This window comes from Panulirus ornatus, chromosome 66, assembly GCF_036320965.1.
Source record: "Panulirus ornatus isolate Po-2019 chromosome 66, ASM3632096v1, whole genome shotgun sequence".
Taxonomy (NCBI): domain Eukaryota; kingdom Metazoa; phylum Arthropoda; class Malacostraca; order Decapoda; family Palinuridae; genus Panulirus; species Panulirus ornatus.
Window position 1 is genome coordinate 16,341,202 of NC_092289.1, and position 22,496 is coordinate 16,363,697.

Here is a 22,496-nt window from a genome sequence, read left to right on the forward strand (position 1 = left end):
CTCGCCCCCTCCCCCACCCTATGATTCACTTCCGCTTCCATGGTTCCATCCACTGCCAAATCCACTCCCAGACATCTAAAACACTTCACTTCCTCCAGTTTTTCTTCATTCAAACTTCCTCCCAATTGACTTGTCCCTCAACCCTACTGTACCTAATTACCTTGCTCTTATTCACATTTACTCTCAGCTTTCTTCTTTCACACACTTTACCAAACTCAGTCATCAGCTTCTGCAGTTTCTCACATGAATCAGCCACCAGCACTGTATCATCAGTGAACAACAACTGACTCACTTCCCAAGCTCTCTCATCCACAACAGACTGCATACTTGCCCCTCTTTCCAAAGTTCTTGCATTCACCTCCCTAACAACCCCATCCATAAACAAATTAAACAACCATGGAGACATCACACACCCCTGCCGCAAACCTACATTCACTGAGAACCAATCGCTTTCATCTCTTCCTACACGTACACATGCCTTACATCCTTGATAAAAACTTTTCACTGCTCCTAACAACTTGCCTCCCACATCATATATTCTTAATACCTTCCACAGAGCATCTCTATCAACTCTGTCATATGCCTTCTCCAGATCCATAAATTTTTTTTTATTTTTTATTTTTATACTTTGTCGCTGTCTCCTGCGTTTGCGAGGTAGCACAAGGAAACAGACGAAAGAAATGGCCCAACCCCCCCCCCCCCCCCCCCATACACATGTATATACATACGTCCACACACGCAAATATACATACTTACACAGCTTTCCATGGTTTACCCCAGACGCTTCACATGCCTTGATTCAATCCACTGACAGCACGTCAACCCCGGTATACCACATCGCTCCAATTCACTCTATTCCTTGCCCTCCTTTCACCCTCCTGCATGTTCAGGCCCCGATCACACAAAATCTTTTTCACTCCATCTTTCCACCTCCAATTTGGTCTCCCTCTTCTCCTCGTTCCCTCCACCTCCGACACATATATCCTCTTGGTCAATCTTTCCTCACTCATTCTCTCCATGTGCCCAAACCACTTCAAAACACCCTCTTCTGCTCTCTCAACCACGCTCTTTTTATTTCCACACATCTCTCTTACCCTTACGTTACTCACTCGATCAAACCACCTCACACCACACATTGTCCTCAAACATCTCATTTCCAGCACATCCATCCTCCTGCGCACAACTCTATCCATAGCCCACGCCTCGCAACCATACAACATTGTTGGAACCACTATTCCTTCAAACATACCCATTTTTGCTTTCCAAGATAATGTTCTCGACTTCCACACATTCTTCAAGGCCCCCAGAATTTTCGCCCCCTCCCCCACCCTATGATCCACTTCCGCTTCCATGGTTCCATCCGCTGCCAGATCCACTCCCAGATATCTAAAACACTTCACTTCCTCCAGTTTTTCTCCATTCAAACTCACCTCCCAATTGACTTGACCCTCAACCCTACTGTACCTAATAACCTTGCTCTTATTCACATTTACTCTTACCTTTCTTCTTCCACACACTTTACCAAACTCAGTCACCAGCTTCTGCAGTTTCTCACATGAATCAGCCACCAGCGCTGTATCATCAGCGAACAACAACTGACTCACTTCCCAAGCTCTCTCATCCCCAACAGACTTCATACTTGCCCCTCTTTCCAAAACTCTTGCATTTACCTCCCTAACAACCCCATCCATAAACAAATTAAACAACCATAAATGCTACATACAAATCCATTTGCTTTTCTAAGTATTTTTCACATACATTTTTCAAAGCAAACACCTGATCCACACATCCTCTACCACTGCTGAAACCACTCTGCTCTTCCCCAATCTGATGCTCTGTACATACCTTCACCCTGTCAATCAATACCCTCCCATATAATTTCCCAGGAATACTCAACAAACTTATACCTCTGTAATTTGAGCACTCACTTTTATCCCCTTTGCCTTTGTACAATGGCACTATGTAAGCATTCTGCCAATCCTCAGGCACCTCACCATGAGTCATACAAACATTGAATAACCTTACCAACCAGTCAACAATACAGTCACCCCCTTTTTTAATAAATTCCACTGCAATACCTGTTTATGTATATATATGTATACATTCCCAAACCACTCTTCCCCTTTATCCTTGAGCATCGTTTCACTCAGAGCCAAAACATCCAGGTTCCTTTCATCAAACATACCACCTATCTCTCCTTTTTCTCATGTTGGTTTCATCCACACACATTTAGACACCTCACCCCAATCTGAGCCTTCGAGGAGGATGAGCACTCCCTGCGTGACTCCTTCAGTTTCCCCTTTTAGAAACTTAAATCACAAGGAGGGAAGGGTTTCTAGCCCCCGCTCCCGTCCCCTTTAGTCGCCGTCTGCGACACTTGAGGAATGCATGGGAAGTATTCCTTTCCTCAAACATACTACCTATCTCCCCTTTTTCTCATCTTGGTTACATCCACTCACGTTTAGACACCTCACCCCAATCTGAGCCTTCGAGAAGGATGAGCACTCCCTGCATGACTCCTTCTTCTGTTTCCCCTTTTAGAAAGTTAAATTGCAAGGAGGGAAGGGTTTCTAGCCCCCCCGCTCCCATCCCCTTTAGTCACCTTCTACGCCACGTGAGGAATGCGTGGGAAGTATTCTTTCTCCCCTATCCCCAGGGATAAGATTATTAGTGAAAGAGAAGAGAGAGGCATTTGGACGATTTTTGCAGGGAAATAATGCAAATGACTGGGAGATGTATAAAAGAAAGAGGCAGGAGGTCAAGAGAAAGGTGCAAGAGGTGAAAAAGAGGGCAAAAATAGATATAGATAAATAAATATCTTTAATCCTGAAATACTCCTGTATAAGAGTTGGGGTGAGAGAGTATCATTGAATTTTAGGAAGAAAAAAAAGATGTTTTGGAAGGGGGTAAATAAAGTGCATAAGACAAGGCAACAAATGGGAACATAAGGGGGCTAATAGGGAGGTGATAACAAGTAGTGGTGATGTGAGGAGATGGCATGAGTATTTTGAAGGTTTGTTGAATGTGTTTGATGATAGAGTGGCAGATATAGGGTGTTTTGGTCGAGGTTATGTGCAAAGTGAGAGGGTTAGGGAGAATAATTTGGCAAACAGAGAAGAGGTAGTAAAAGCTTTGCGGAAGATAAAAGCTGGCAAGGCAGCGGGTTTGGATGGTATTGCAAGGGAATCTATATAAAAAGGGGGGTGACTGTATTATTGACTGGTTGGTAAGGCTACTTAATGTATGTATGACTCGTGGTGAGATGCCTGAGGATTGGCGGAATGCTTGCGTAGTGCCATTGTACAAAGGCAAAGGGGATAAAAGTGAGTGCTTAAATTACAGAGGTATAAGTTTGTTGAGTATTCCTGGGAAATTATATGGGAGGGTATTGATTGACAGGGTGAAGGCATGTACAGAGCGTCAGATTGGGGAAGAGCAGTGTGGTTTCAGAAGTAGTAGAGGATGTGTGGATCAAGTGTTTGCTTTGAAGAATGTATGTGAGAAACACTTAGAAAAGCAAATGGATTTGTATGTAGCATTTATGGATCTGGAGAAGGCATATGATAGAGCTGATAGAGATGCTCTGTGGAAGGTATTAAGAATATATGATGTGGGAGGCAAGTTATTAGATGCAGTGAAAAGTTTTTATCGAGGATGTAAGGCATGTGTACGTGTAGGAAGAGAGGAAAGTGATTGGTTCTCAGTGAATGTTGGTTTATGGCAGGGGTGTGTGATGTCTCCATGGTTGTTTGATTATTTTATGGATGGAGTTGTTAGGAGGGGAATGCAAGAGTTTTGGAAAGAGGGGCAATTATGCAGTCTGTTGTGGATGAGAGAGCTTGGGAAGTGAGTCAGTTGTTGTTCGCTGATGATACAGTGCTGGTGGCTGATTCATGTGAGAAACTGCAGAAGCTGGTGACTGAGTTTGATAAAGTGTGTGAAAGAAGAAAGTTAAGAGTAAATGTGAATAAGAGCAAGGTTATTAGGTACAGTAGGGTTGAGGGACAAGTTAATTGTGAGATAAGTTTGAATGGAGAAAAACTGGAGGAAGTGAAGTGTTTTCTATATCTGGGAGTGGATTTGGCAGTGGATGGAACCATGGAAGCGGAAGTGAATATTAGGGTGGGGGAGAGGGTGAAAGTTCTGGGAGCGTTGAAAAATGTGTGGAAGTCGAGAACGTTATCTTGGAAAGCAAAAATGGGTATGTTTGAAGGAGTAGTGGTTCCAACAATGTTATGTGGTTGCGAGGTGTGGGCTATAGATAGAGTTGTGCGGAGGGAGGTGGATGTGCTGGAAATGAGATGTTTGAGGACAATATGTGGTGTGAGGTGGTTTGATCGAGTAAGTAATGAAAGTGTAAGAGAGATGTGTGGTTATAAAAAGAGTGTAGTTGAGAGAGCAGAAGAGGGTGTTTTGAAATGGTTTGGTCACACGGAGAGAATGAGTGAGGAAAGATTGACCAAGTGGATATATGTGTTGGAGGTGGAGGGAACGAGTAGAAGTGGAAGACCAAATTCGAGGTGGAGAGATGGAGTGAAAAAGATTTTGAGCAATAGGGGCCTGAACATGCAGGAGGGTGAAAGGTGTACAAGGAATAGGGTGAATTGGAATGGTGTGGTATACTGGGGTCAACGTGTTGTCAATGGATTGAAGCAGGTCATGTGAAGCGTCTGAGGTAAACCATGGAAAGTTGTGTGGGGCCTGGATGTGGTAAGGGAGCTGTGTTTTCGGTGCATTATACATGACAGCTAGAGACAGTGTGAACGAATGTGGCCTTTGTTGTCTTTTCCTAGCGCTACCTAGCACACATGCAGCTGGGAGGGGGTTGTCATTTCATGTGTGGCGGGGTGGCGAAGGGAACGAATAAGGGCAGACTATGAATTATGTACATGTGTATATATGTATATGTTTGAGTGTGTATATATATGTACATGTTGAGATGTATAGGTATGTATATGTGTGTGCATGGACATGTATGTATATACAAGTGTATGTGGGTGGGTTTGGCCATTCTTTCGTCTGTTTTCTTGTGCTACCTCGCTGACGCGGGAGACAGCAACAAAGTATAATAAATGTACACGTTAAAATGTATAGGTATGTATATGTGCTTGTCTGGACGTGTATGTATATACATGTGTGTGTGTGTGGGTGGGTTGGGCCATTCTTTCGTCTGTTTCCTTGAACTACCTCGCTAATGCGGGAGACTGACAAAGCATAATAAACATTAATGAATATTTATAATTGTAAGTATGTGCACCTTTATATTATTATTATTATATTTTATATGGATTTGTATCCCTGGGGATAGGGGAGAAAGAATACTTCCCACGCATTCCCCACGTGTTGTAGAAGGTAACTAAAGGGGACGGGAGCAGGAGGCTAGAAACCCTCCCCTCCTTGTATTTTAACATTCCAAAAGGGGAAACAGAAGAAGGAGTCATGCGGGGAGTCCTCATCCTCCTCCAAGGCTCAGATTGGGTTTTCTAAATGTGTGTGGATGTAACCAAGATGAGAAAATAGGTGAGTTAGGCAGTATGTTTGAGGAAAGGAACCTGGATGTTTTGGCTCTGAGTGAAATGAAGCTCAAGGGTAATGGGGAAGAGTGGTTTGGGAATGTTTTGGGGGTAAAGTCAGGGGTTGGTGAGAGGACCAGAGCAAAGGAAAGAGTAGCTCTACTCCTGAAACAGGAGTTGTTGGAGTATATGATAGAGTGTAAGAAAGTAAACTCTAGATTGATATGGGTAAACCTGACAGTGGATGGAGAGAGATGAGTGATTACTGGTGCCTATGCACCTGGGCATGAGAAGAAAAATCATGTGAGGAAAGTGTTTTGGGAGCAGCTGAGTGAGTGTGTGAGCAGTTTTGATGCACAAGCCGTGGTTATTGTGATAGGTGATTTGAATGCAAAGGTGAGTAATGTGGCAGTTGTGGGATTAATTGGTGTATATGTGGTGTTCATTGTTGTAAATAGAAATGGTGAAGAGCTTGTAGACTTGTGTGCTGAAAAAGGACTGGTGATAGGGAATACCTGTTTTAAAAAGAGAGATATACATAGGTATATGTATGTAAGTAGGAGAGATGGCCAGAGAGCATTATTGGATTATGTGTTAATTGATAGGCATGTGAAAGAGAGACTTTTGGAAGCTAATGTGCTGAAAGTTGCAACTGGAGGGATGTCTGATCATTATCTTGTGGAGGTAAAGATTTTTAGAGGTTTCCATAAAAGAAGAGAGGATGTTGCAGTGAAGAGAGTGGTGAGAGTAAGTGAGCTTGGGAAGGAGACTTGTGTGAGGGAGTACCAGGATAGACTAAGGCAGAAGGGAAAAAGGTGAGAGCAAAGGATGTAAGGGGAGTGGGTGAGGAATGGGATGTATTTAGGGAAGCAGTGATGGCTTGCGCAAAAGATGCTTGTGGCATGAGAAAGGTGAGAGGTGGGCAGATTAGAAGGGGTAGTGAGTGGTGGAATGAAGAAGTAAGATTATTAATGAAGGAGACGAGAGAAGCATTTGGATGATTTTTGTAAGGAAATAGTGCAGATGACTGGGAGATGTATAAAAGAAAGAGGCAGGAGGTCAAGAGAAAGGTGCAACAGGTGAAAAAGAGGGCAAATGAGAATTGGGGTGAGAGAGTATCATTAAATTTTAGGGAGGGTAAAAAGATGTTTTTGAAGGAGGTAAATAAAGTGCATAAGACAAGGGAACAAATGGGCACATCGGTGAAGGGGGCTAAGGGCTAACGGGGAGGTAATAACAAGTAGTGGTGATGTGAGGAGATGGAGTGAGTATTTTGAAGGTTTGTTGAATGTGTTAGAGGATAGAGTGGCAGATATAAGGTGTTTGGGTTGAGATGGTATGCGAAGTGAGAGGGTCAGGGAGAAGGGTTTGGTAAACAGAGAAGAGGTAGTGAAAGCTTTGCGGAAGATGAAAGCCAGCAAGGCAGCGGGTTTGGATGGCATTGCAGTGGAATTTATTATAAAAGGGGATGACTGTGTTCTTGACTGGTTGGTGAGGATATTCAGTGTATGTATGACTCATGGTGAAGTGCCTGAGGACTGGTGGAATGCATGCATAGTGCCATTGAACAAAGGCAATGGGGAAAAAGGTGAGTGTTTAGTTTACAGAGGTGTAATTTGTTGAGTATTCCTGTGAAATTATATGGGAGGATATTGATTAGAGGATGAAGGCATGTACAGAGCATCAGATTGGGGAAGAGCTGTGTGGTTTCAGAAGTGGTAGAGGATATGTGGATCAGGTGTTTGTTTTGAAGAATGTATGTGTGATATACATAGAAAAACAAATGGATTTGTATGTAGCATTTATGGATCTAGAGTAGGCATATGATAGAGTTGATAGAGATGTTCTGTGGAAGGTATTAAGAGTATATGGTATGGGAAGCAAGTTGTTAGAAGCAGTGAAAAGTTTTTACTGAGGATGTAAGGCATGTGTGCGAGTATGAAGGGAGGAAAGTGATTGGTTCCCAGGGGTACATGATGCCTCCACTGTTGTTTAATTTGTTTATGGATGGGGTTATTAGGGAGGTGAATGCAAGAGTTTTAGAGAGAGGGGCTAGTATGCAGTCTGTTGTGGATGAGAGGCCTTTGGAAGTGAGTCAGTTGTTGTTTGCTGATGATACAACGCTGTTGGCTGATTCATGTGAGAAACTGCAGAAGCTGGTGACTGAGTTTGGGAAAGTGTGTGAAAGAAGAAAGCTGAGAGTAAATGTGAATAAGAGCAAGGTTATTAGGTATAGTAGGGTTGAGGGACAAGTCAGTTGGGAGGTAAGTTTGAATGGAGAAAAACTGGAGGAAGTAAAGTGTTTTAGATATCTGGGAGTGGATTTGGCAGCAGATGGAACCTGAGTGGGGGAGGGGGCGAAGGTTCTGGGAGCGTTGAAGTATGTGTGGAAGGTGAGAACATTATCTTGGAAAGCAAAAATGGGTATGTTTGAAGGAATAGTGGCTCCAACAATGTTATGTGGTTGCAAGGCATGGGCTAAAGATAGAATTGTGTGGAGCAGGGTGGATGTGTTGGAAATGAGATGTTTGAGGACAATATGTAGTGTGAGGTGGTTTGACCGAATAAGTAATGAAAGGGCAAGAGAGATGTGTGGTAATGAAAAGAGTGTGTTTGAGAGCAGGAGAGGGTGTATTGAAATGGTTTGGTTACATGGAGAGAATGAATGAGGAAAGATTGACCAAGAGGATATATGTGTCAGAGGTAGAGGGAATGAGGAGAAATGGGAGACCAAATTGGAGGTGGAAGGATGGAGTGAAAAGAATTCTGAGTGCTTTGGGCCTGAACATGCAGGAGGGTGAAAGGCATGCATGGAACAGAGTGAATTGGAACAATGTGGTATACCGGGGTCGACTTGCTGTCAGTGGATGGAACCAGGGCATGTGAAGCATCTGGGGTAAACCATGGAAAGTTTTGTGGGGCCTGGATGTGGAAAGGGAGCTGTGGTTTCGGTACATTATACATGACGGCTAGAGACTGAGTGTGAACATGACAGCTAGAGACTGAGTGTGAATGAATGTGGCCTTTGTTGTCTTGCTAGCACTACCTTGCACATGTGTGGGAGGAGGTGGGTGTCATTTCCTTGTGTGGCAGGGTGGCAATCGGAATGAATATAGGCAACAAGTATGAATTATGTGTGTATATATGCATATATCTGTGTAAGTATATATATGTATATGCTGAAATGTATAGGTATGTATATGTGCATGAGTGGACGCGTATGTATATACATGTGTATGTGGGTGGGTTGGGCCATTCTTTCATCTGTTTCCTTGCGCTACCTCGCAAACGCAGGAGACAGTGACAAAATATTTTGAAGGTTTGTTGAATGTGTTTGATGATAGAGTGGCAGATATAGGGTGTTTTGGTCGAGGTGGTGTGCAAAGTGAGAGGGTTAGGGAAAATGATTTGGTAAACAGAGAAGAGGTTGTGAAAGCTTTGCGGAAGATGAAAGCCGGCAAGGCAGCAGGTTTGGATGGTATTGCAGTGGAATTTATTAAAAAAGGGGGTGACTGTATTGTTGACTGGTTGGTAAGGTTATTTAATGTATGTATGACTCATGGTGAGGTGCCTGAGGATTGGCGGAATGCGTGCATAGTGCCATTGTACAAAGGCAAAGGGGATAAGAGTGAGTGCTCAAATTACAGAGGTATAAGTTTGTTGAGTATTCCTGGTAAATTATATGGGAGGGTATTGATTGAGAGGGTGAAGGCATGTACAGAGCATCAGATTGGGGAAGAGCAGTGTGGTTTCAGAAGTGGTAGAGGATGTGTGGATCAGGTGTTTGCTTTGAAGAATGTATGTGAGAAATAATTAGAAAAGCAAATGGATTTGTATGTAGCATTTATGGATCTGGAGAAGGCATATGATAGAGTTGATAGAGATGCTCTGTGGAAGGTATTAAGAATATATGGTGTGGGAGGAAAGTTGTTAGAAGCAGTGAAAAGTTTTTATCGAGGGTGTAAGGCATGTGTACGTGTAGGAAGAGAGGAAAGTGATTGGTTCTCAGTGAATGTAGGTTTGCGGCAGGGGTGTGTGATGTCTCCATGGTTGTTTAATTTGTTTATGGATGGGGTTGTTAGGGAGGTAAATGCAAGAGTTTTGGAAAGAGGGGCAAGTATGCAGTCTGTTGGGGATGAGAGAGCTTGGGAAGTGAGTCAGTTGTTGTTCGCTGATGATACAGCGCTAGTGGCTGATTCATGTGAGAAACTGCAGAAGCTGGTGACTGAGTTTGGAAAAGTGTGTGGAAGAAGAAAGTTAAGAGTAAATGTGAATAAGAGCAAGGTTATTAGGTACAGTAGGGTTGAGGGTCAAGTCAATTGGGAGGTGAGTTTGAATGGAGAAAAACTGGAGGAAGTGAAGTGTTTTAGATATCTGGGAGTGGATCTGGCAGCGGATGGAACCATGGAAGCGGAAGTGGATCATAGGGTGGGGGAGGGGGCGAAAATCCTGGGGGCCTTGAAGAATGTGTGGAAGTCGAGAACATTATCTCGGAAAGCAAAAATGGGTATGTTTGAAGGAATAGTGGTTCCAACAATGTTGTATGGTTGCGAGGCGTGGGCTATGGATAGAGTTGTGCGCAGGAGGATGGATGTGCTGGAAATGAGATGTTTGAGGACAATGTGTGGTGTGAGGTGGTTTGATCGAGTGAGTAACGTAAGGGTAAGAGAGATGTGTGGAAATAAAAAGAGCGTGGTTGAGAGAGCAGAAGAGGGTGTTTTGAAATGGTTTGGGCACATGGAGAGGATGAGTGAGGAAAGATTGACCAAGAGGATATATGTGTCGGAGGTGGAGGGAACAAGGAGAAGAGGGAGACCAAATTGGAGGTGGAAAGATGGAGTGAAAAAGATTTTGTGTGATCGGGGCCTGAACATGCAGGAGGGTGAAAGGAGGGCAAGGAATAGAGTGAATTGGAGCGATGTGGTATACCGGGGTTGATGTGCTGTCAGTGGATTGAAGCAAGGCATGTGAAGTGCCTGGGGTAAACCATGGAAAGCTGTGTAGGTATGTATGTTTGCGTGTGTGGACGTATGTATATACGTGTGTATTGGGGGGGGGGTTGGGCCATTTCTTTCGTCTGTTTCCTTGCGCTACCTCGCAAACGCGGGAGACAGCGACAAAGTATAATAAATAAATATAAGAATACATGTACATACTCATATGGAGACATTACATACATACATACACATGTACATATTTATACTTGCTTGCCTTTATCCATTCCTGTCGCTACCCCACCCCACAAGAAAACAGCATCACTATTACCTGCTTCAGTGAGGTAGCACCAGGAATACAGACAAAAAGGCCACATTCATTGACACTCAGTCTCTAATAAGGATTTTTTTTTCTTGCAGAAAAGCCAACAGCATCTGACCTTTTTGATTCTATGATGACAGGATTACCCAGTCCTCCCAAACTGGATCTCCCTTGTAAGTTATTATTTCTTCTTTTCTATTATTGTCACATATAGTTCCTGTGCCTGGAGTTCATTAATTTCATACATTAAAACAGATGCTCCTTTGATTATGAAACTTAGATATTTGACCTTGAGCTGCTTAGTAAATCATGGGTAATGATGTAAAGGAATGGAAATTATAACAGGAGAACCAGAGGCAGGAGCGTGCATGAAAGTTGAGCATGTGACATTAGAATTTGTCAAGCTATAAAACTCTCACAGAGAAAATAGATAATGATAAAAACCGTAAGTGATTATATTTGTTTGTGGTTGTTGTTCAAACAGTAAAACAAGCACCCCCCAAAAAGAGAGTGGTGAATGCAGATAGTAGTGATGAGGATGAGCCAAAACCAAAGAAGAAGCCAGGACCCAAAAAGAAGGCTACTGCAGCAGTCTCTCAAGATATTTCAGATGATGAAATTCCAAAGCCTAAGAAGAAACCAGGGCCAAAGAAGAAGGCAACTGTAAAGCCCTTTGGTGATTTGTCGGATGATGATGATGCTCCAAAAACCAAGAAAAAGCCAGGTCCGAAGAAGACTGCAGCAGCAAAGAAAAAAGGTTCTGATTCTGATGATATGTTTGAAGAGCCTTCTAAGAAGGTAAGTGTTGAGAATGGTGTTGTTTATTCAGCTTTATTTGTTGTGCATTTTGTGACATATTAGGAATTATAATTTAGAGTGCCTTATTATTTATTTTGTGTACTCGTTAGCAAAATTCTAAGTTTTTCTAAGTAATTATGTTTATTCATGAAAGAGGTGCTGTGGAACTGTGTAAAGAATGTGAGGAAGGGAGTTCTAGATTCATTTGGGCAAATGAGAGTTGGGGTGAGAGAGTATCATTAAATTTTAGGGAGAATAAAAAGATGTTTTGGAAGGAGTTAGATAAAGTGCATAAGACAAGAGAACAAATAGGAACATTGGTGAAGGGGGCTGATGAGGAGGTAATAACAAGTAGTGGTGAAGTGAGAAGATGTAGAGTATTTTGAAGGTTAGTTGAATGTGTATGATGATAGAGTGGCAGATATAGGGTGTTTTGGTTGAGGTGGTGTGTGAAGTGAGAGGGTCAGGGAGAATGGTTTGGGAAACAGAGAAGAGGTAGTGAAAGTTTTGCAGAAGATGATTGTCAGTGCTTGTGCACCTGGTAGGTAGAAAAGTGAAGAAAAATATTTTCAAATTGGCAAGAACTGTGTGAGTGCTTTGACAGTTATTACTATTATAAGAGGAATCGAATGTTAGGGCTTGGGGATCTGAAGGCAAAAGTGGCTAATATAATATGGCAGCAAGGTAGCACCAGGAAACAGACAAAAAGAGCCTCATTTGTTCACATTCAGTATCTAGCTGTCAAGTGTAATGCACCAAAATCATGGCTTCCTATCCACATCCAGGCCCCACAGACCTTTCTATGGTTAACCCCTGATGTTTTGCATGCCCTGTTTCGGCCCATTGACATCGGATTGACCCTGGTATACCTCGTCATTCCAGTTCATTCTATTCCCTGCATGCTTCTCACCCTCTTGTATGTTCAGGCCCCAATCACTCAAAATCTTTTCGCTCCATATTTCCACCTCCACTTTGGTCTCCCACTTCTTGTTCCCTCCACCTCTGATATTAATATCATCTTTGTTAAGCTTTCCTCAATCATCCTCTCCATATGTCCAAACCATTTCAACGCACCCTCTGCTCTCTCACCCACACTCTTTTTATTACCACAAATCTCTCTTACCCTTTCATTACTTACTCGATCAATCCACCTCACACCACACTTTGTCCTCAAACGTTTCATTTCCAACACATCCACCCTCCTCCGTACAACCCTATCTATAGCTCATGCCTCATCACCATTTGATATTGTTGGAACCACTGTTCCTTCAAACATCCATTTTTGCTCTTGGAGGTAATGTTCTCTCCTTCCACACGTTCTTCATCGCTTGTAGAACTTTCGCCCCCTCCCCCACCCTGTGACTCACTTCACATCCATGGTTCCATTCATTGTCAAGTCCACTCCCAGATAACTAAAACACTTCATTTCCTCCAACCTTTATCCATTCAAACTTGCATCCCAATTGACCTGTTCCTCAACCCTGCTGAACCTAATAACCTTGCTCCTATTCACATTTCCCGTAACAGTGAGGTAGCCCCAGGAAATAGACTAAGAAAGACCCATCCACTCATGTACACATGTATACAGTCCTGGTGGGAAAAATTGGTGTGGTAAGGCCTGCTCCAGTACTTTTCACCTGTTTGTATCATCCCCAAAACGACTATGAAATGTCAAAAAATACTGGTTTTTTTTTTTTTTTTTTTTTTTTTTTTTTTAGTGGGGGGTGTTCAGTCTCTCTCTCTCTCTCTCTCTCTCTCTCTCTCTCTCTCTCTCTCTCTCTCTCTCTCTCTCTCTCCATTTTTTTTCTTTTTTCCCTACCCATGTGTGCTTTATGGTGGTTTTTGCTGTATGGCCCAAAGGCATTGTCTAAAGAAGATATTGCTGCTATCATAGCAGTGGCCTTATACATGGCAAGGTAGTGTAATAGAGGAATAGCTGAAACTGCATGGCTGGCACTGTGAGGTGTGCAGAGATGGATGCAGCGCTTCGTTGGCTGTGGTGGCATTGACATTCGTACCCCGAAGAAACAACATGGATGACCTCATATCACATTCCAATGCCCTCTGAAGATTATCCAACATCGAGTAGATAAGAGTCCATGTATTTCAGCACGACTTTTAAAGGAAGACAACCCATGGCTACTGTACTTACTATTCGTAACCGGTTTCATGATGATTTGAAATTCAACAGGTGTATGCTTCCCATGAAACTTCTGACTGACAGCCTGCACAAGAATAGACTCGCATTTGCGTGGAATTTTGCATTGGCATAACGAAAGGTGGAAGAAAGTGTTTTGGTCTGATGAGGCTACATTTGATGTAACTGGCTGCTGTAAAGGCAAAGTGTACTGGAGGCCAAGTAGTGACCTGTATGACCCTAAGTACAGTGAAGAAGGCAGAATTTCCAGACTCGCTAATGGTTTGGGGAGCTTTTGGCTATAATGGTGTTGGAAGTCTTGTGGTTTTACCTCGAAATGTGACTATGAATCAGAATTGATACCTGGAGCTGTTGTGTGATGAATTACTTGACTTGAGAAGACTGGTTGGGATATTTTTATGCAAGTTAATGTACTGTTCCACACTGTGCTGGTTTGCAATTAGTGGTATGACACATTCAGGACTGGCCAGGTAACTCACCTGACTTTAACCCTGTTGAGAACTTGTGGTTGATTATAAAGTCACAGTTGTGCGGGCAGCATACATCCAGCATTCCAAAGGTCGAGGCTGCCATCCAGGATATTTGGGACAACCTTGACCATACATACCTTCAGCAATTTGTAGCATCTATTCCCAAGTGCCTTCAGCACCTTCAGGATTGTATTGAGGCCAAGGGACATCATACAAAGTACTAAGAGGGGTGAGTACCTGTTTTGTTTTGCTTATTGATATTTTTGTATTTTGCGTCAGACTGTAAGTAGGGCATGCCAGTTTTCCGCTGGTACTGTATACATACTTGCTTATACACATATACATATACATATCAACATATACATACACAAACATACACTTATAGGTGTTTGCTTTGAAGAATGTATGTGAGAAATACTTAGAAAAACAGATGGATTTTTATGTAGCATTTATGATCTGGAGAGGGCATATGATAGGGTTTATAGAGAAGCTGTGAGTAGTTTTTATCAAGTTTTTATTATGACTTGTGTTGTCCTGTATATCATACTCTGTATATATCTTTCTGTCTATCTGTCTGTCTTTATCTCTGACACCTGTTCCTTCTTGGAACACCTTTGAGGGAGTGGCCATGGCAAAAGTCTCCATAATAGTGAACTCCAGTGTTGTTTCTTAGCCTTTAGTGCCTCACCATTAAGAGGCCACTGGGAGAGGGCAACTCTTGCGTAGTATATCCAAAGGCTTCTACATAATGTGTGTACGTAATGTTCCAACCTACTGCTACTGCATAATGCTCCAGCCTAATGTCCTCACCTACTACTTCTACTTTATGTTTCTACCAAATGTTCCTACCTACTGCTACTGTCTATTGCTCCAACCATTTTGCCAAAAGGCAGGGCTTATGCATAGTGCTTACCATTGGAAAATCTAGAGTTGTGTGAGTTACATGTTGTCAAGCGTTATGTGTGGCAAAGTGAGATTGTATGATTTTGGTGGACAGAATGTATGCTTTTGGTGGACAAATGCCAGCAGTCCATATTTAATTGAGCCAGAAAGAAGAGACAGCTACCTGGGTCAGAGGAGTGCAGCTTGACAACCACTAAGGTACTGGCTCATTATGAAGCCATCCCTAACCCTCCCGGTACACATGCAGATAGTACTTGTAATATGCCTTCCTGTCTGGTGGCAGCCCCCCAACTACTACCTACTTGTATATTATACATGATTGCATTTTATTTATTCATGGGTCTTTCTCTCTCTCTCTCTCTATCCCGGCTGGCTTTGTTGAACTGAATTCAAGATGATGTTTATTATATTATTATTATGATAAAGAATTGGGTGGATAATTACTTGTTTGTGGGAATTTACAGTGAAGTTAGATTCACTTTCTAGTTTGTGTGGTTTTATTCCAAACATGAGAAGACATATTCTTCATTTTCATGTCTTTTTTTTGTTTTGTTTTGTTTTTTCAGACAAAGAGTAAAGGCCCTGATGGATCTGGTAGTTCTGATGTTAAGGAAGTTGCACCTCGTGAGCGACCAGGTCGGCAAAAGAAAGTTATCACGTATACCGTCAGTGATGATGAATCAGATGATGATTATTAGTCTGAAGTAGTTTTTGTTTATACAGAGATTTAATTTTGAATGGTTGATGGCCCATATAAAGTTCAGATTGCCAACATTTATGGGACATCAATCACATTTTAATTTGAAAGATTTTTATAGTTTTACATTTATCAATAAGCTTTATGATCCAATTTTTTTTTATATTTCCTTTTTATATCCAGTTGAGCACCTTTGTATTAAGCTTCATGAAATTTATAACTTCAACTGTGCGATAACTGCATTTTTTGCAAGTACAAAGGGTTGATACTAGTGAAAAAAGTGACCAAGTAAAATTTTCACTAGATATATTAGTATTTTTCTAATAATTGATTAGTGGTATATATATATATATATATATATATATATATATATATATATATATATATATATATATATATATATATATTATACATATATACATACATACATATTCACACACACATATATATATATATATATATATATATATATATATATATATATATATATATATATATATATATATATATATATATATATATATTGCAGATTTCTGAACTGCAATAAATTTCTTGATATTTTTTAGAAAGTGATTCACAAATAATTTTTTTTAGTGAAACTGACTCTTTTTTGTAGATATATTCCTGAAAAGTTTAGATTTTTTTTTTTAGAGTACCCATGAACAAATAGATAGGAAGAGCTGGTATTTTAGGATAGTCTTCGCACAAACTTTTGCACATCTTCACTCTCTATCCATTTATGATTTAATACATTCATTACATTTTTTATAAACTATATGTAACCTTATTTTTACCTTTGTTTATTAAACTTGTCATTTAAAGTATGGAGTTAGAAACTTTATTTTATATATCTTTTGATGCTATTTATTTAACTTTTATTGTGTGTTTTTATCGAGACATGTGTCTGCTGTCAGTTTTGAAAATAAAGTAGATAGAAATGTTCAGATGCTTTATATCTTCCTACAGAATTTGTTGTGAATGTGGAGAAGTTTTCAAAACTTTCTTCTTTTCTGTCATGCTTTTTTGTTCTTCCTCACATTAGTAAAGTAGTGTCAAGAACAGAAGGAAAGGCCTCGTTTGCTCACACTCATTTTCTGGCTGTCATTCTTTGAAAATTCTTATGCCCCCCTCAGTAACGAAAATTTATACAACAAAATTTTTCCTTACCCTCTTGTCCCAGGCTCCCCTTTTCTGGGGCTCCTGTAATTCTCCATTTGGCAGTATCGCATCAAGAAGTGCAGTAATGTTTTGTCTAGGATGAGTGCATAGAAACTGAAAAGGTGTTTACTGTGGAAATTGCATGATGGACATGAATGTTTTTGAATTTATATTCATGTTGTCTTGAACAGCAGTACATACCAACAAGCATTAGAGACTCTCTTGATGTATCTCCAAACTAAAGGTACTTGACTCTACCCTAAGCAACAATGACAAATAACGTCTTACCAACTTGACAGCCAGCTGCCAAGATAGAGGCACTTACAAAGGCTTCACTTCCAATATCTTCAAGCTCTGCAGGAGTTCCCAAGGAGTAGTTCCCTGTACCCTCTTCAATTTCTTCCCCTGCATGAACTTCCGTCACTTTTTGCAGACTACTGTGTGAAAGTCTTCTTGTGCAGATGACTTCACAATCACATTGAAGCGTCTTGGGTAAACCATGGAAAGTTCTGTGGGGCCTGGATGTGGAAAGGGAGCTGTGGTTTCAGTGCATTATTACATGACAGCTAGAGTCTGAGTGTGAACGAATGGGGCCTTTGTTGTCTTTTCCTAGCGCTACCTCGCTCACATGAGGGGGAAGGGGGTTGCTATTCCATGTGTGGCGAGGTGGCGGTGGGAATGAATAAAGGCAGACAGTATGAATTATGTGCGTGTGCATATATGTATATGTCTGTGTGTATATGTATGTATACATTGAGTTGTATAGGTATGTACATTTGTGTGTGTGGACATGTATGTATATACATGTGTAGGTGGGTGGGTTGGGCCATTCTTTTGTCTGTTTCCTTGCGCTACCTCACTGACGCAGGAGACAGCGAGAAAGCAAAAAAAAAAAAAAAAAAAAAAAAAATAGTAATATTTTAAGGTATAGTAGTCCTAATGATGTATGGATGTGAGGCATGGACTATAGATATATAGGATGTGTGGAGAAAGGTAGATGTGTTGGAAATGAAATGCCTGAGGACAGTATGTGGTTTGAATGGTTTGGAAATTAAATGTCTGAGGTCAGTATGTGATGTAAGGTGGTTTGATCAAGTAAGTAATAAAAAGGTAAGAGAGAGAGGTGTAATAAGAAGAGAGTAATTGAAAGCACTGAAATGGTTTGGACATATGGAGAGAATGAATGAGGAGATGTTGACAAAGGAGATATGTGTGTCAGAAGTGGATGGGACAAGAAGGGAAGACCAAATTTTAGAGGGAAGGAATGAGTGAAAAAGATTTAGTGATAGGGGCCTAAATATGCAGGAGGGTGAAAGGCATGCATGGAATAGAGTGAATTGGAACTATGTTGTTTACAGGGGGCAATGTGTTGTCAATTGACTGTCCGAGGGCATGTGAAGCAGCTGGGGAAAACCAGGAAAAGGTCTATAGGGTGTAGTTGTGGATGGGAGGCTGTGGTTTCCGTGCATTCCATATGACAGCCAGAAAATGGATATGAGTAAATGCAGCCTTTCTTTGTCTCTTCCTGGTGCTACCTTGCTAATGCAGGAAACAAGTATGAAAAAGATATTTTAGTTTTTATTTATTTGTGCTTTTTGAAAAGGAAATACATTTTTCAGCCTCCTTGCTCCCACCTCTTACACTACATAGGAGATACAAGGGTACCATTTTTTTACCCATACCCCCAGTAATAGGGGAGAGAGCATTCTAGTTTTGGTGCATTATATATAACAACTAGATAATGAGGTTTTTTTATCTATTATACTTAGTCGCTGTCTCCCATGCCAGCAAGGTAGCGCAAAGAAACAGCCGAAAGAATGGCCCAGTCCACCCACATACAAATGTATATACATAAACGCCCACACACGCACATATACATACCTATACATTTCAACATATACATACATGTACAATACACAGACATAAACTTGTATACACATGTACTATTTATATTTGCTGCCTTCATCCATTCCAGTCGCCACACCTGAAAAACAGCACCCCCATCCCCCCGCGTGCGTGAGGTAGCACTATGAAAAGACAACAAAGGCCACATTTGTTCACACTCAGTCTCTAGCTGTCATGTGTAATGCACCGAAACCATAGCTCCCTTTCCTCATCCAGGCCCCACAAAACTTTCCATGGTTTACCCTAGACGCTTCACATGCCCTAGTTCAGTCCATTGACAGCACATTGACCCCGGTGTACCAAATCCTTTCAATTCTTTCTATTCCTTGCACGCCTTTCACCTTCCTGTATGTTCAGGCCCCGATCACTCAAAATCTTTTTTCACTCCATCTTTCCACCTCCAATTTGGTCTCCCACTTCTCCTTGTTCCCTCCACCTCTGACACATATATCCTCTTTGTCAATCTTTCCTCTCTCATTCTTTCCATGTGACCAAACCATTTCAATACACCCTCTTCTGCTCACTCAACTGCACTCTTTTTATTACCACACATCTCTCTTACCCTTTCATTACTTACTCTATCAAACCACCTTACACCACATATTGTCCTCAAACATCTCATTTCCAAAATGTCCACCCTCCTCCGCACAACCCCATCTATATTCCATGCCTCACAACCATATAACATTATTGGAACCACTATTCCTTCAAACATACCTATTTTTTCTCCGAGATAATGTTTTTGCCTTCCACACATTCTTCAGTGCTCCCCGAACTTTTGCCCCCTACCTCACCCTGTGACTCACTTCCGCTTCTATGGTTCCATCCACTGCCAAATTCACTCCCAGATATCTAAAACACTTCACTTCCTCCAGTTTTTCTCCATTCAAACTTACCTCCCAATTAACTTGTCCCTCAACCCTACTGAACCTGATTACCTTGCTGTTATTCACATTTACTCTCAGCTTTCTTCTTTCACACACTTTATCAAACTCAGTGACCAGCTTCTGCAGTTTCTTACTCAAATCAGCCACCAGTGCTGTATCATAAGCAAACAACAACCGACTCACTTCCCAAGCCCTCTCATCCACAACAGACTGCATACTTGCCCCTCTTTCCAAAACTTGCATTCACCTCCCTAACAACCCCATCCATAAACAAATTAAACAACCATGGAGACATCACGCACCCCTGCCGGAAACTGACATTCACTGGGAACCAATCACTTTCTTCTCTTCCTACTCGTACACATGCCTTACATCCTTGATAAAAACTTTTCACTTCTAGCAACTTACTTCCCACACCATATACTCTTGATACCTTCCACAAAGCATCTTTATCAACTCTTATCACATGCCTTCTCCAGATCCATAAATGCTACATACAAATCCATCTGTTTTTCTAAGTATATCTCACATACATTCTTCAAAGCAAACACCTGATCCACACATCCTCTACCACTTCTGAAATCACGCTGCTCATCCCTAATCTGATGCTCCGCACATGCCTTTACTCTCTCAATCAATACCCTCCCATATATAATTTCCCAGGAATACTCCACAAACTTATACATCTGTAATTTGAACACTCACCTTTGTCCCCTTTGCCTTTGTACAGTGGCACTATGCATGCATTCCACCAATCCTCAGGCACTTCACCATGAACCATACATACATTGAATATCCTTACCAACCACTCAACAACACAGTCACCCCCTTTTATTATATTCCACTGCAATACCATCCAAACCCGCCGCTCTGCCAGCTTTCATCTTCTGCAAAGTTTTCACTACCTCTTCTCTGTTTACCAGACCATTTTCCCTGACTCTCTCACTTCGCACTCCACCTTGACCAAAACACCCCATATCTGCCACTCTTTCATCAAACACATTCAGCAAACCTTCAAAATATTCATTCCACGTCCTCCTTACTTCACCACTACTTGTTATTACCTCCCATTTGCACCCTTCAGCGATGTTCCCATTTGTTCTCTTGTCTTACGCCCTTTATTTACCTCCTTCCAAAACATCTTTTTATTCTCCTTAAATTTTGATGATACTCTCTCACCCCAACTCTCATTTGCCCTCTTTTTCACCTCTTGCACCTTTCTCTTGACTTCCTGCCTCTTTCTTTTATACATCTCTCACTCATTCACAGTACTTTCCTGCAAAAATCGTCCAAATTCCTCTCTCTTCTCTTTCGCCAACAATCTCACTTCATCTCACCACTCACTACCCTTTCTAATCTGCTCACCTCCCACCTTTCTCATGCCACAAACATCTTTTGTGCAAGCCATCACTGCTTCCCTAAAAACATCCCATTCCTCTCCCACCTTCTTCCATTCTGTACTCAATCTCTCATGGTACTTCCTCACACAAGTCTCCTTTCCAAGCTCACTTACTCTCACCACTCTCTTCACCCCAACATTCTCTCTTCTTTTCTGATAACCTCTACAAATCTTCACCTTTGCCTCCACACTATAATGCCCCTCTGTGTACATTAACATCCAAAAGTCTCTCTTTCGTATGCATATCAATTAACACATAATCCAATAACACTCTCTGACCATCTCTCCTACTTAGATATGTATAATTATGTATATCTCTTTTTAAACTAGGTATTCCCACTCACCAGTCCTTTTTCAGCACATAACTCTACAAGCTCTTCACAATTTCCATTTACAACACTGAACACCCCATGTACACCAATTATACCCTCAACTTCCATATTAATCACCTTTGCATTCAAATCACCCATCACTATAACCGTGTCTCTTGCATCAAAGCTGCTCACACACTCACTCAGCTGCTCCCACTTGCCTCTCATGATGTTTCCTTTCATGACCAGGTGCATAGGCACCAATAATCACCCATTTCTCTCCATCCACTTTCAGTTTTACCCATATCAATCTAGAGTGTACTTTTTTACACTATCACATACTCCCACAACTCCTGCTTCAGGAGTAGTGCTACACCATCCTTTGCTCTTGTCCTCTAACCAACCCTTGACTTTACTCCTAAGACATTCCCAAATCACTATCTTCCCCTTTACCTTTAAGCTTCGTTTCACTCAGAGCCAAAACATCCAGGTTCCTTTCCTCAAATATACTACCTATATCTCCTTTTTTCTCATCTTGGTTACATCCACACAACGTTTAGACACCACAATCTGAGCCTTCGAGGTAGATGAGCACCCCCCGCATGACTCCTTCCTCTGTTCCCCCTTTTACAATGTTAAAATACAAGAGGGGAGGGTTTCTAAATTCAAAATGGTCATAGAAAACCAGAGAAAGGTATGCAGGGCTTGGTTGTTGATAGGAGGGCTATGTTTTCAGTGCATTGTACATGACAGCTTGAGTGTGGATGTGAGCAAATGAGGGCATTCTTCATCTGTTCCTGGTGCTACCTCACCATCACTGGAAAACATGAATATAAAAGGATGAAGGAAAGGAGAGGGTGTTACTTATGCTGAAGAAGTTGTTTGAATGTGTTAAAGACTGTAAGGAAGTGAGTTCCAGCCTGATGTAAGTAAGAAAGATTATGAGAAGTGGGTGATTCTCTGCTTATGCTCATGGTAGTTACAGGAGTAAGGGAGAGAGGAGAGTGTGTTTTGGGTAGCTGAGTGAGTGACAGCAGTTTT

The 22,496-nt window shown here is 41.5% G+C and overlaps 1 protein-coding gene across 2 annotated transcripts in view; it reads left to right on the forward strand.

The window, feature by feature from the left end:
• Positions 1-16,737, forward strand: part of Top2 (topoisomerase 2) — a 151,045-nt gene extending 134,308 nt beyond the window's left edge. For both annotated transcript variants that reach the window (XM_071658510.1, XM_071658511.1), the window contains 3 exons: positions 10,868-10,942; positions 11,254-11,567; positions 15,665-16,737. In XM_071658510.1, coding sequence (XP_071514611.1) covers positions 10,868-10,942; positions 11,254-11,567; positions 15,665-15,796 — 521 coding nt within the window. In that variant the 3' untranslated portion in view covers positions 15,797-16,737. The remainder of the gene's footprint in view (positions 1-10,867; positions 10,943-11,253; positions 11,568-15,664) is intronic.
• Positions 16,738-22,496: the final 5,759 nt, after the last annotated feature.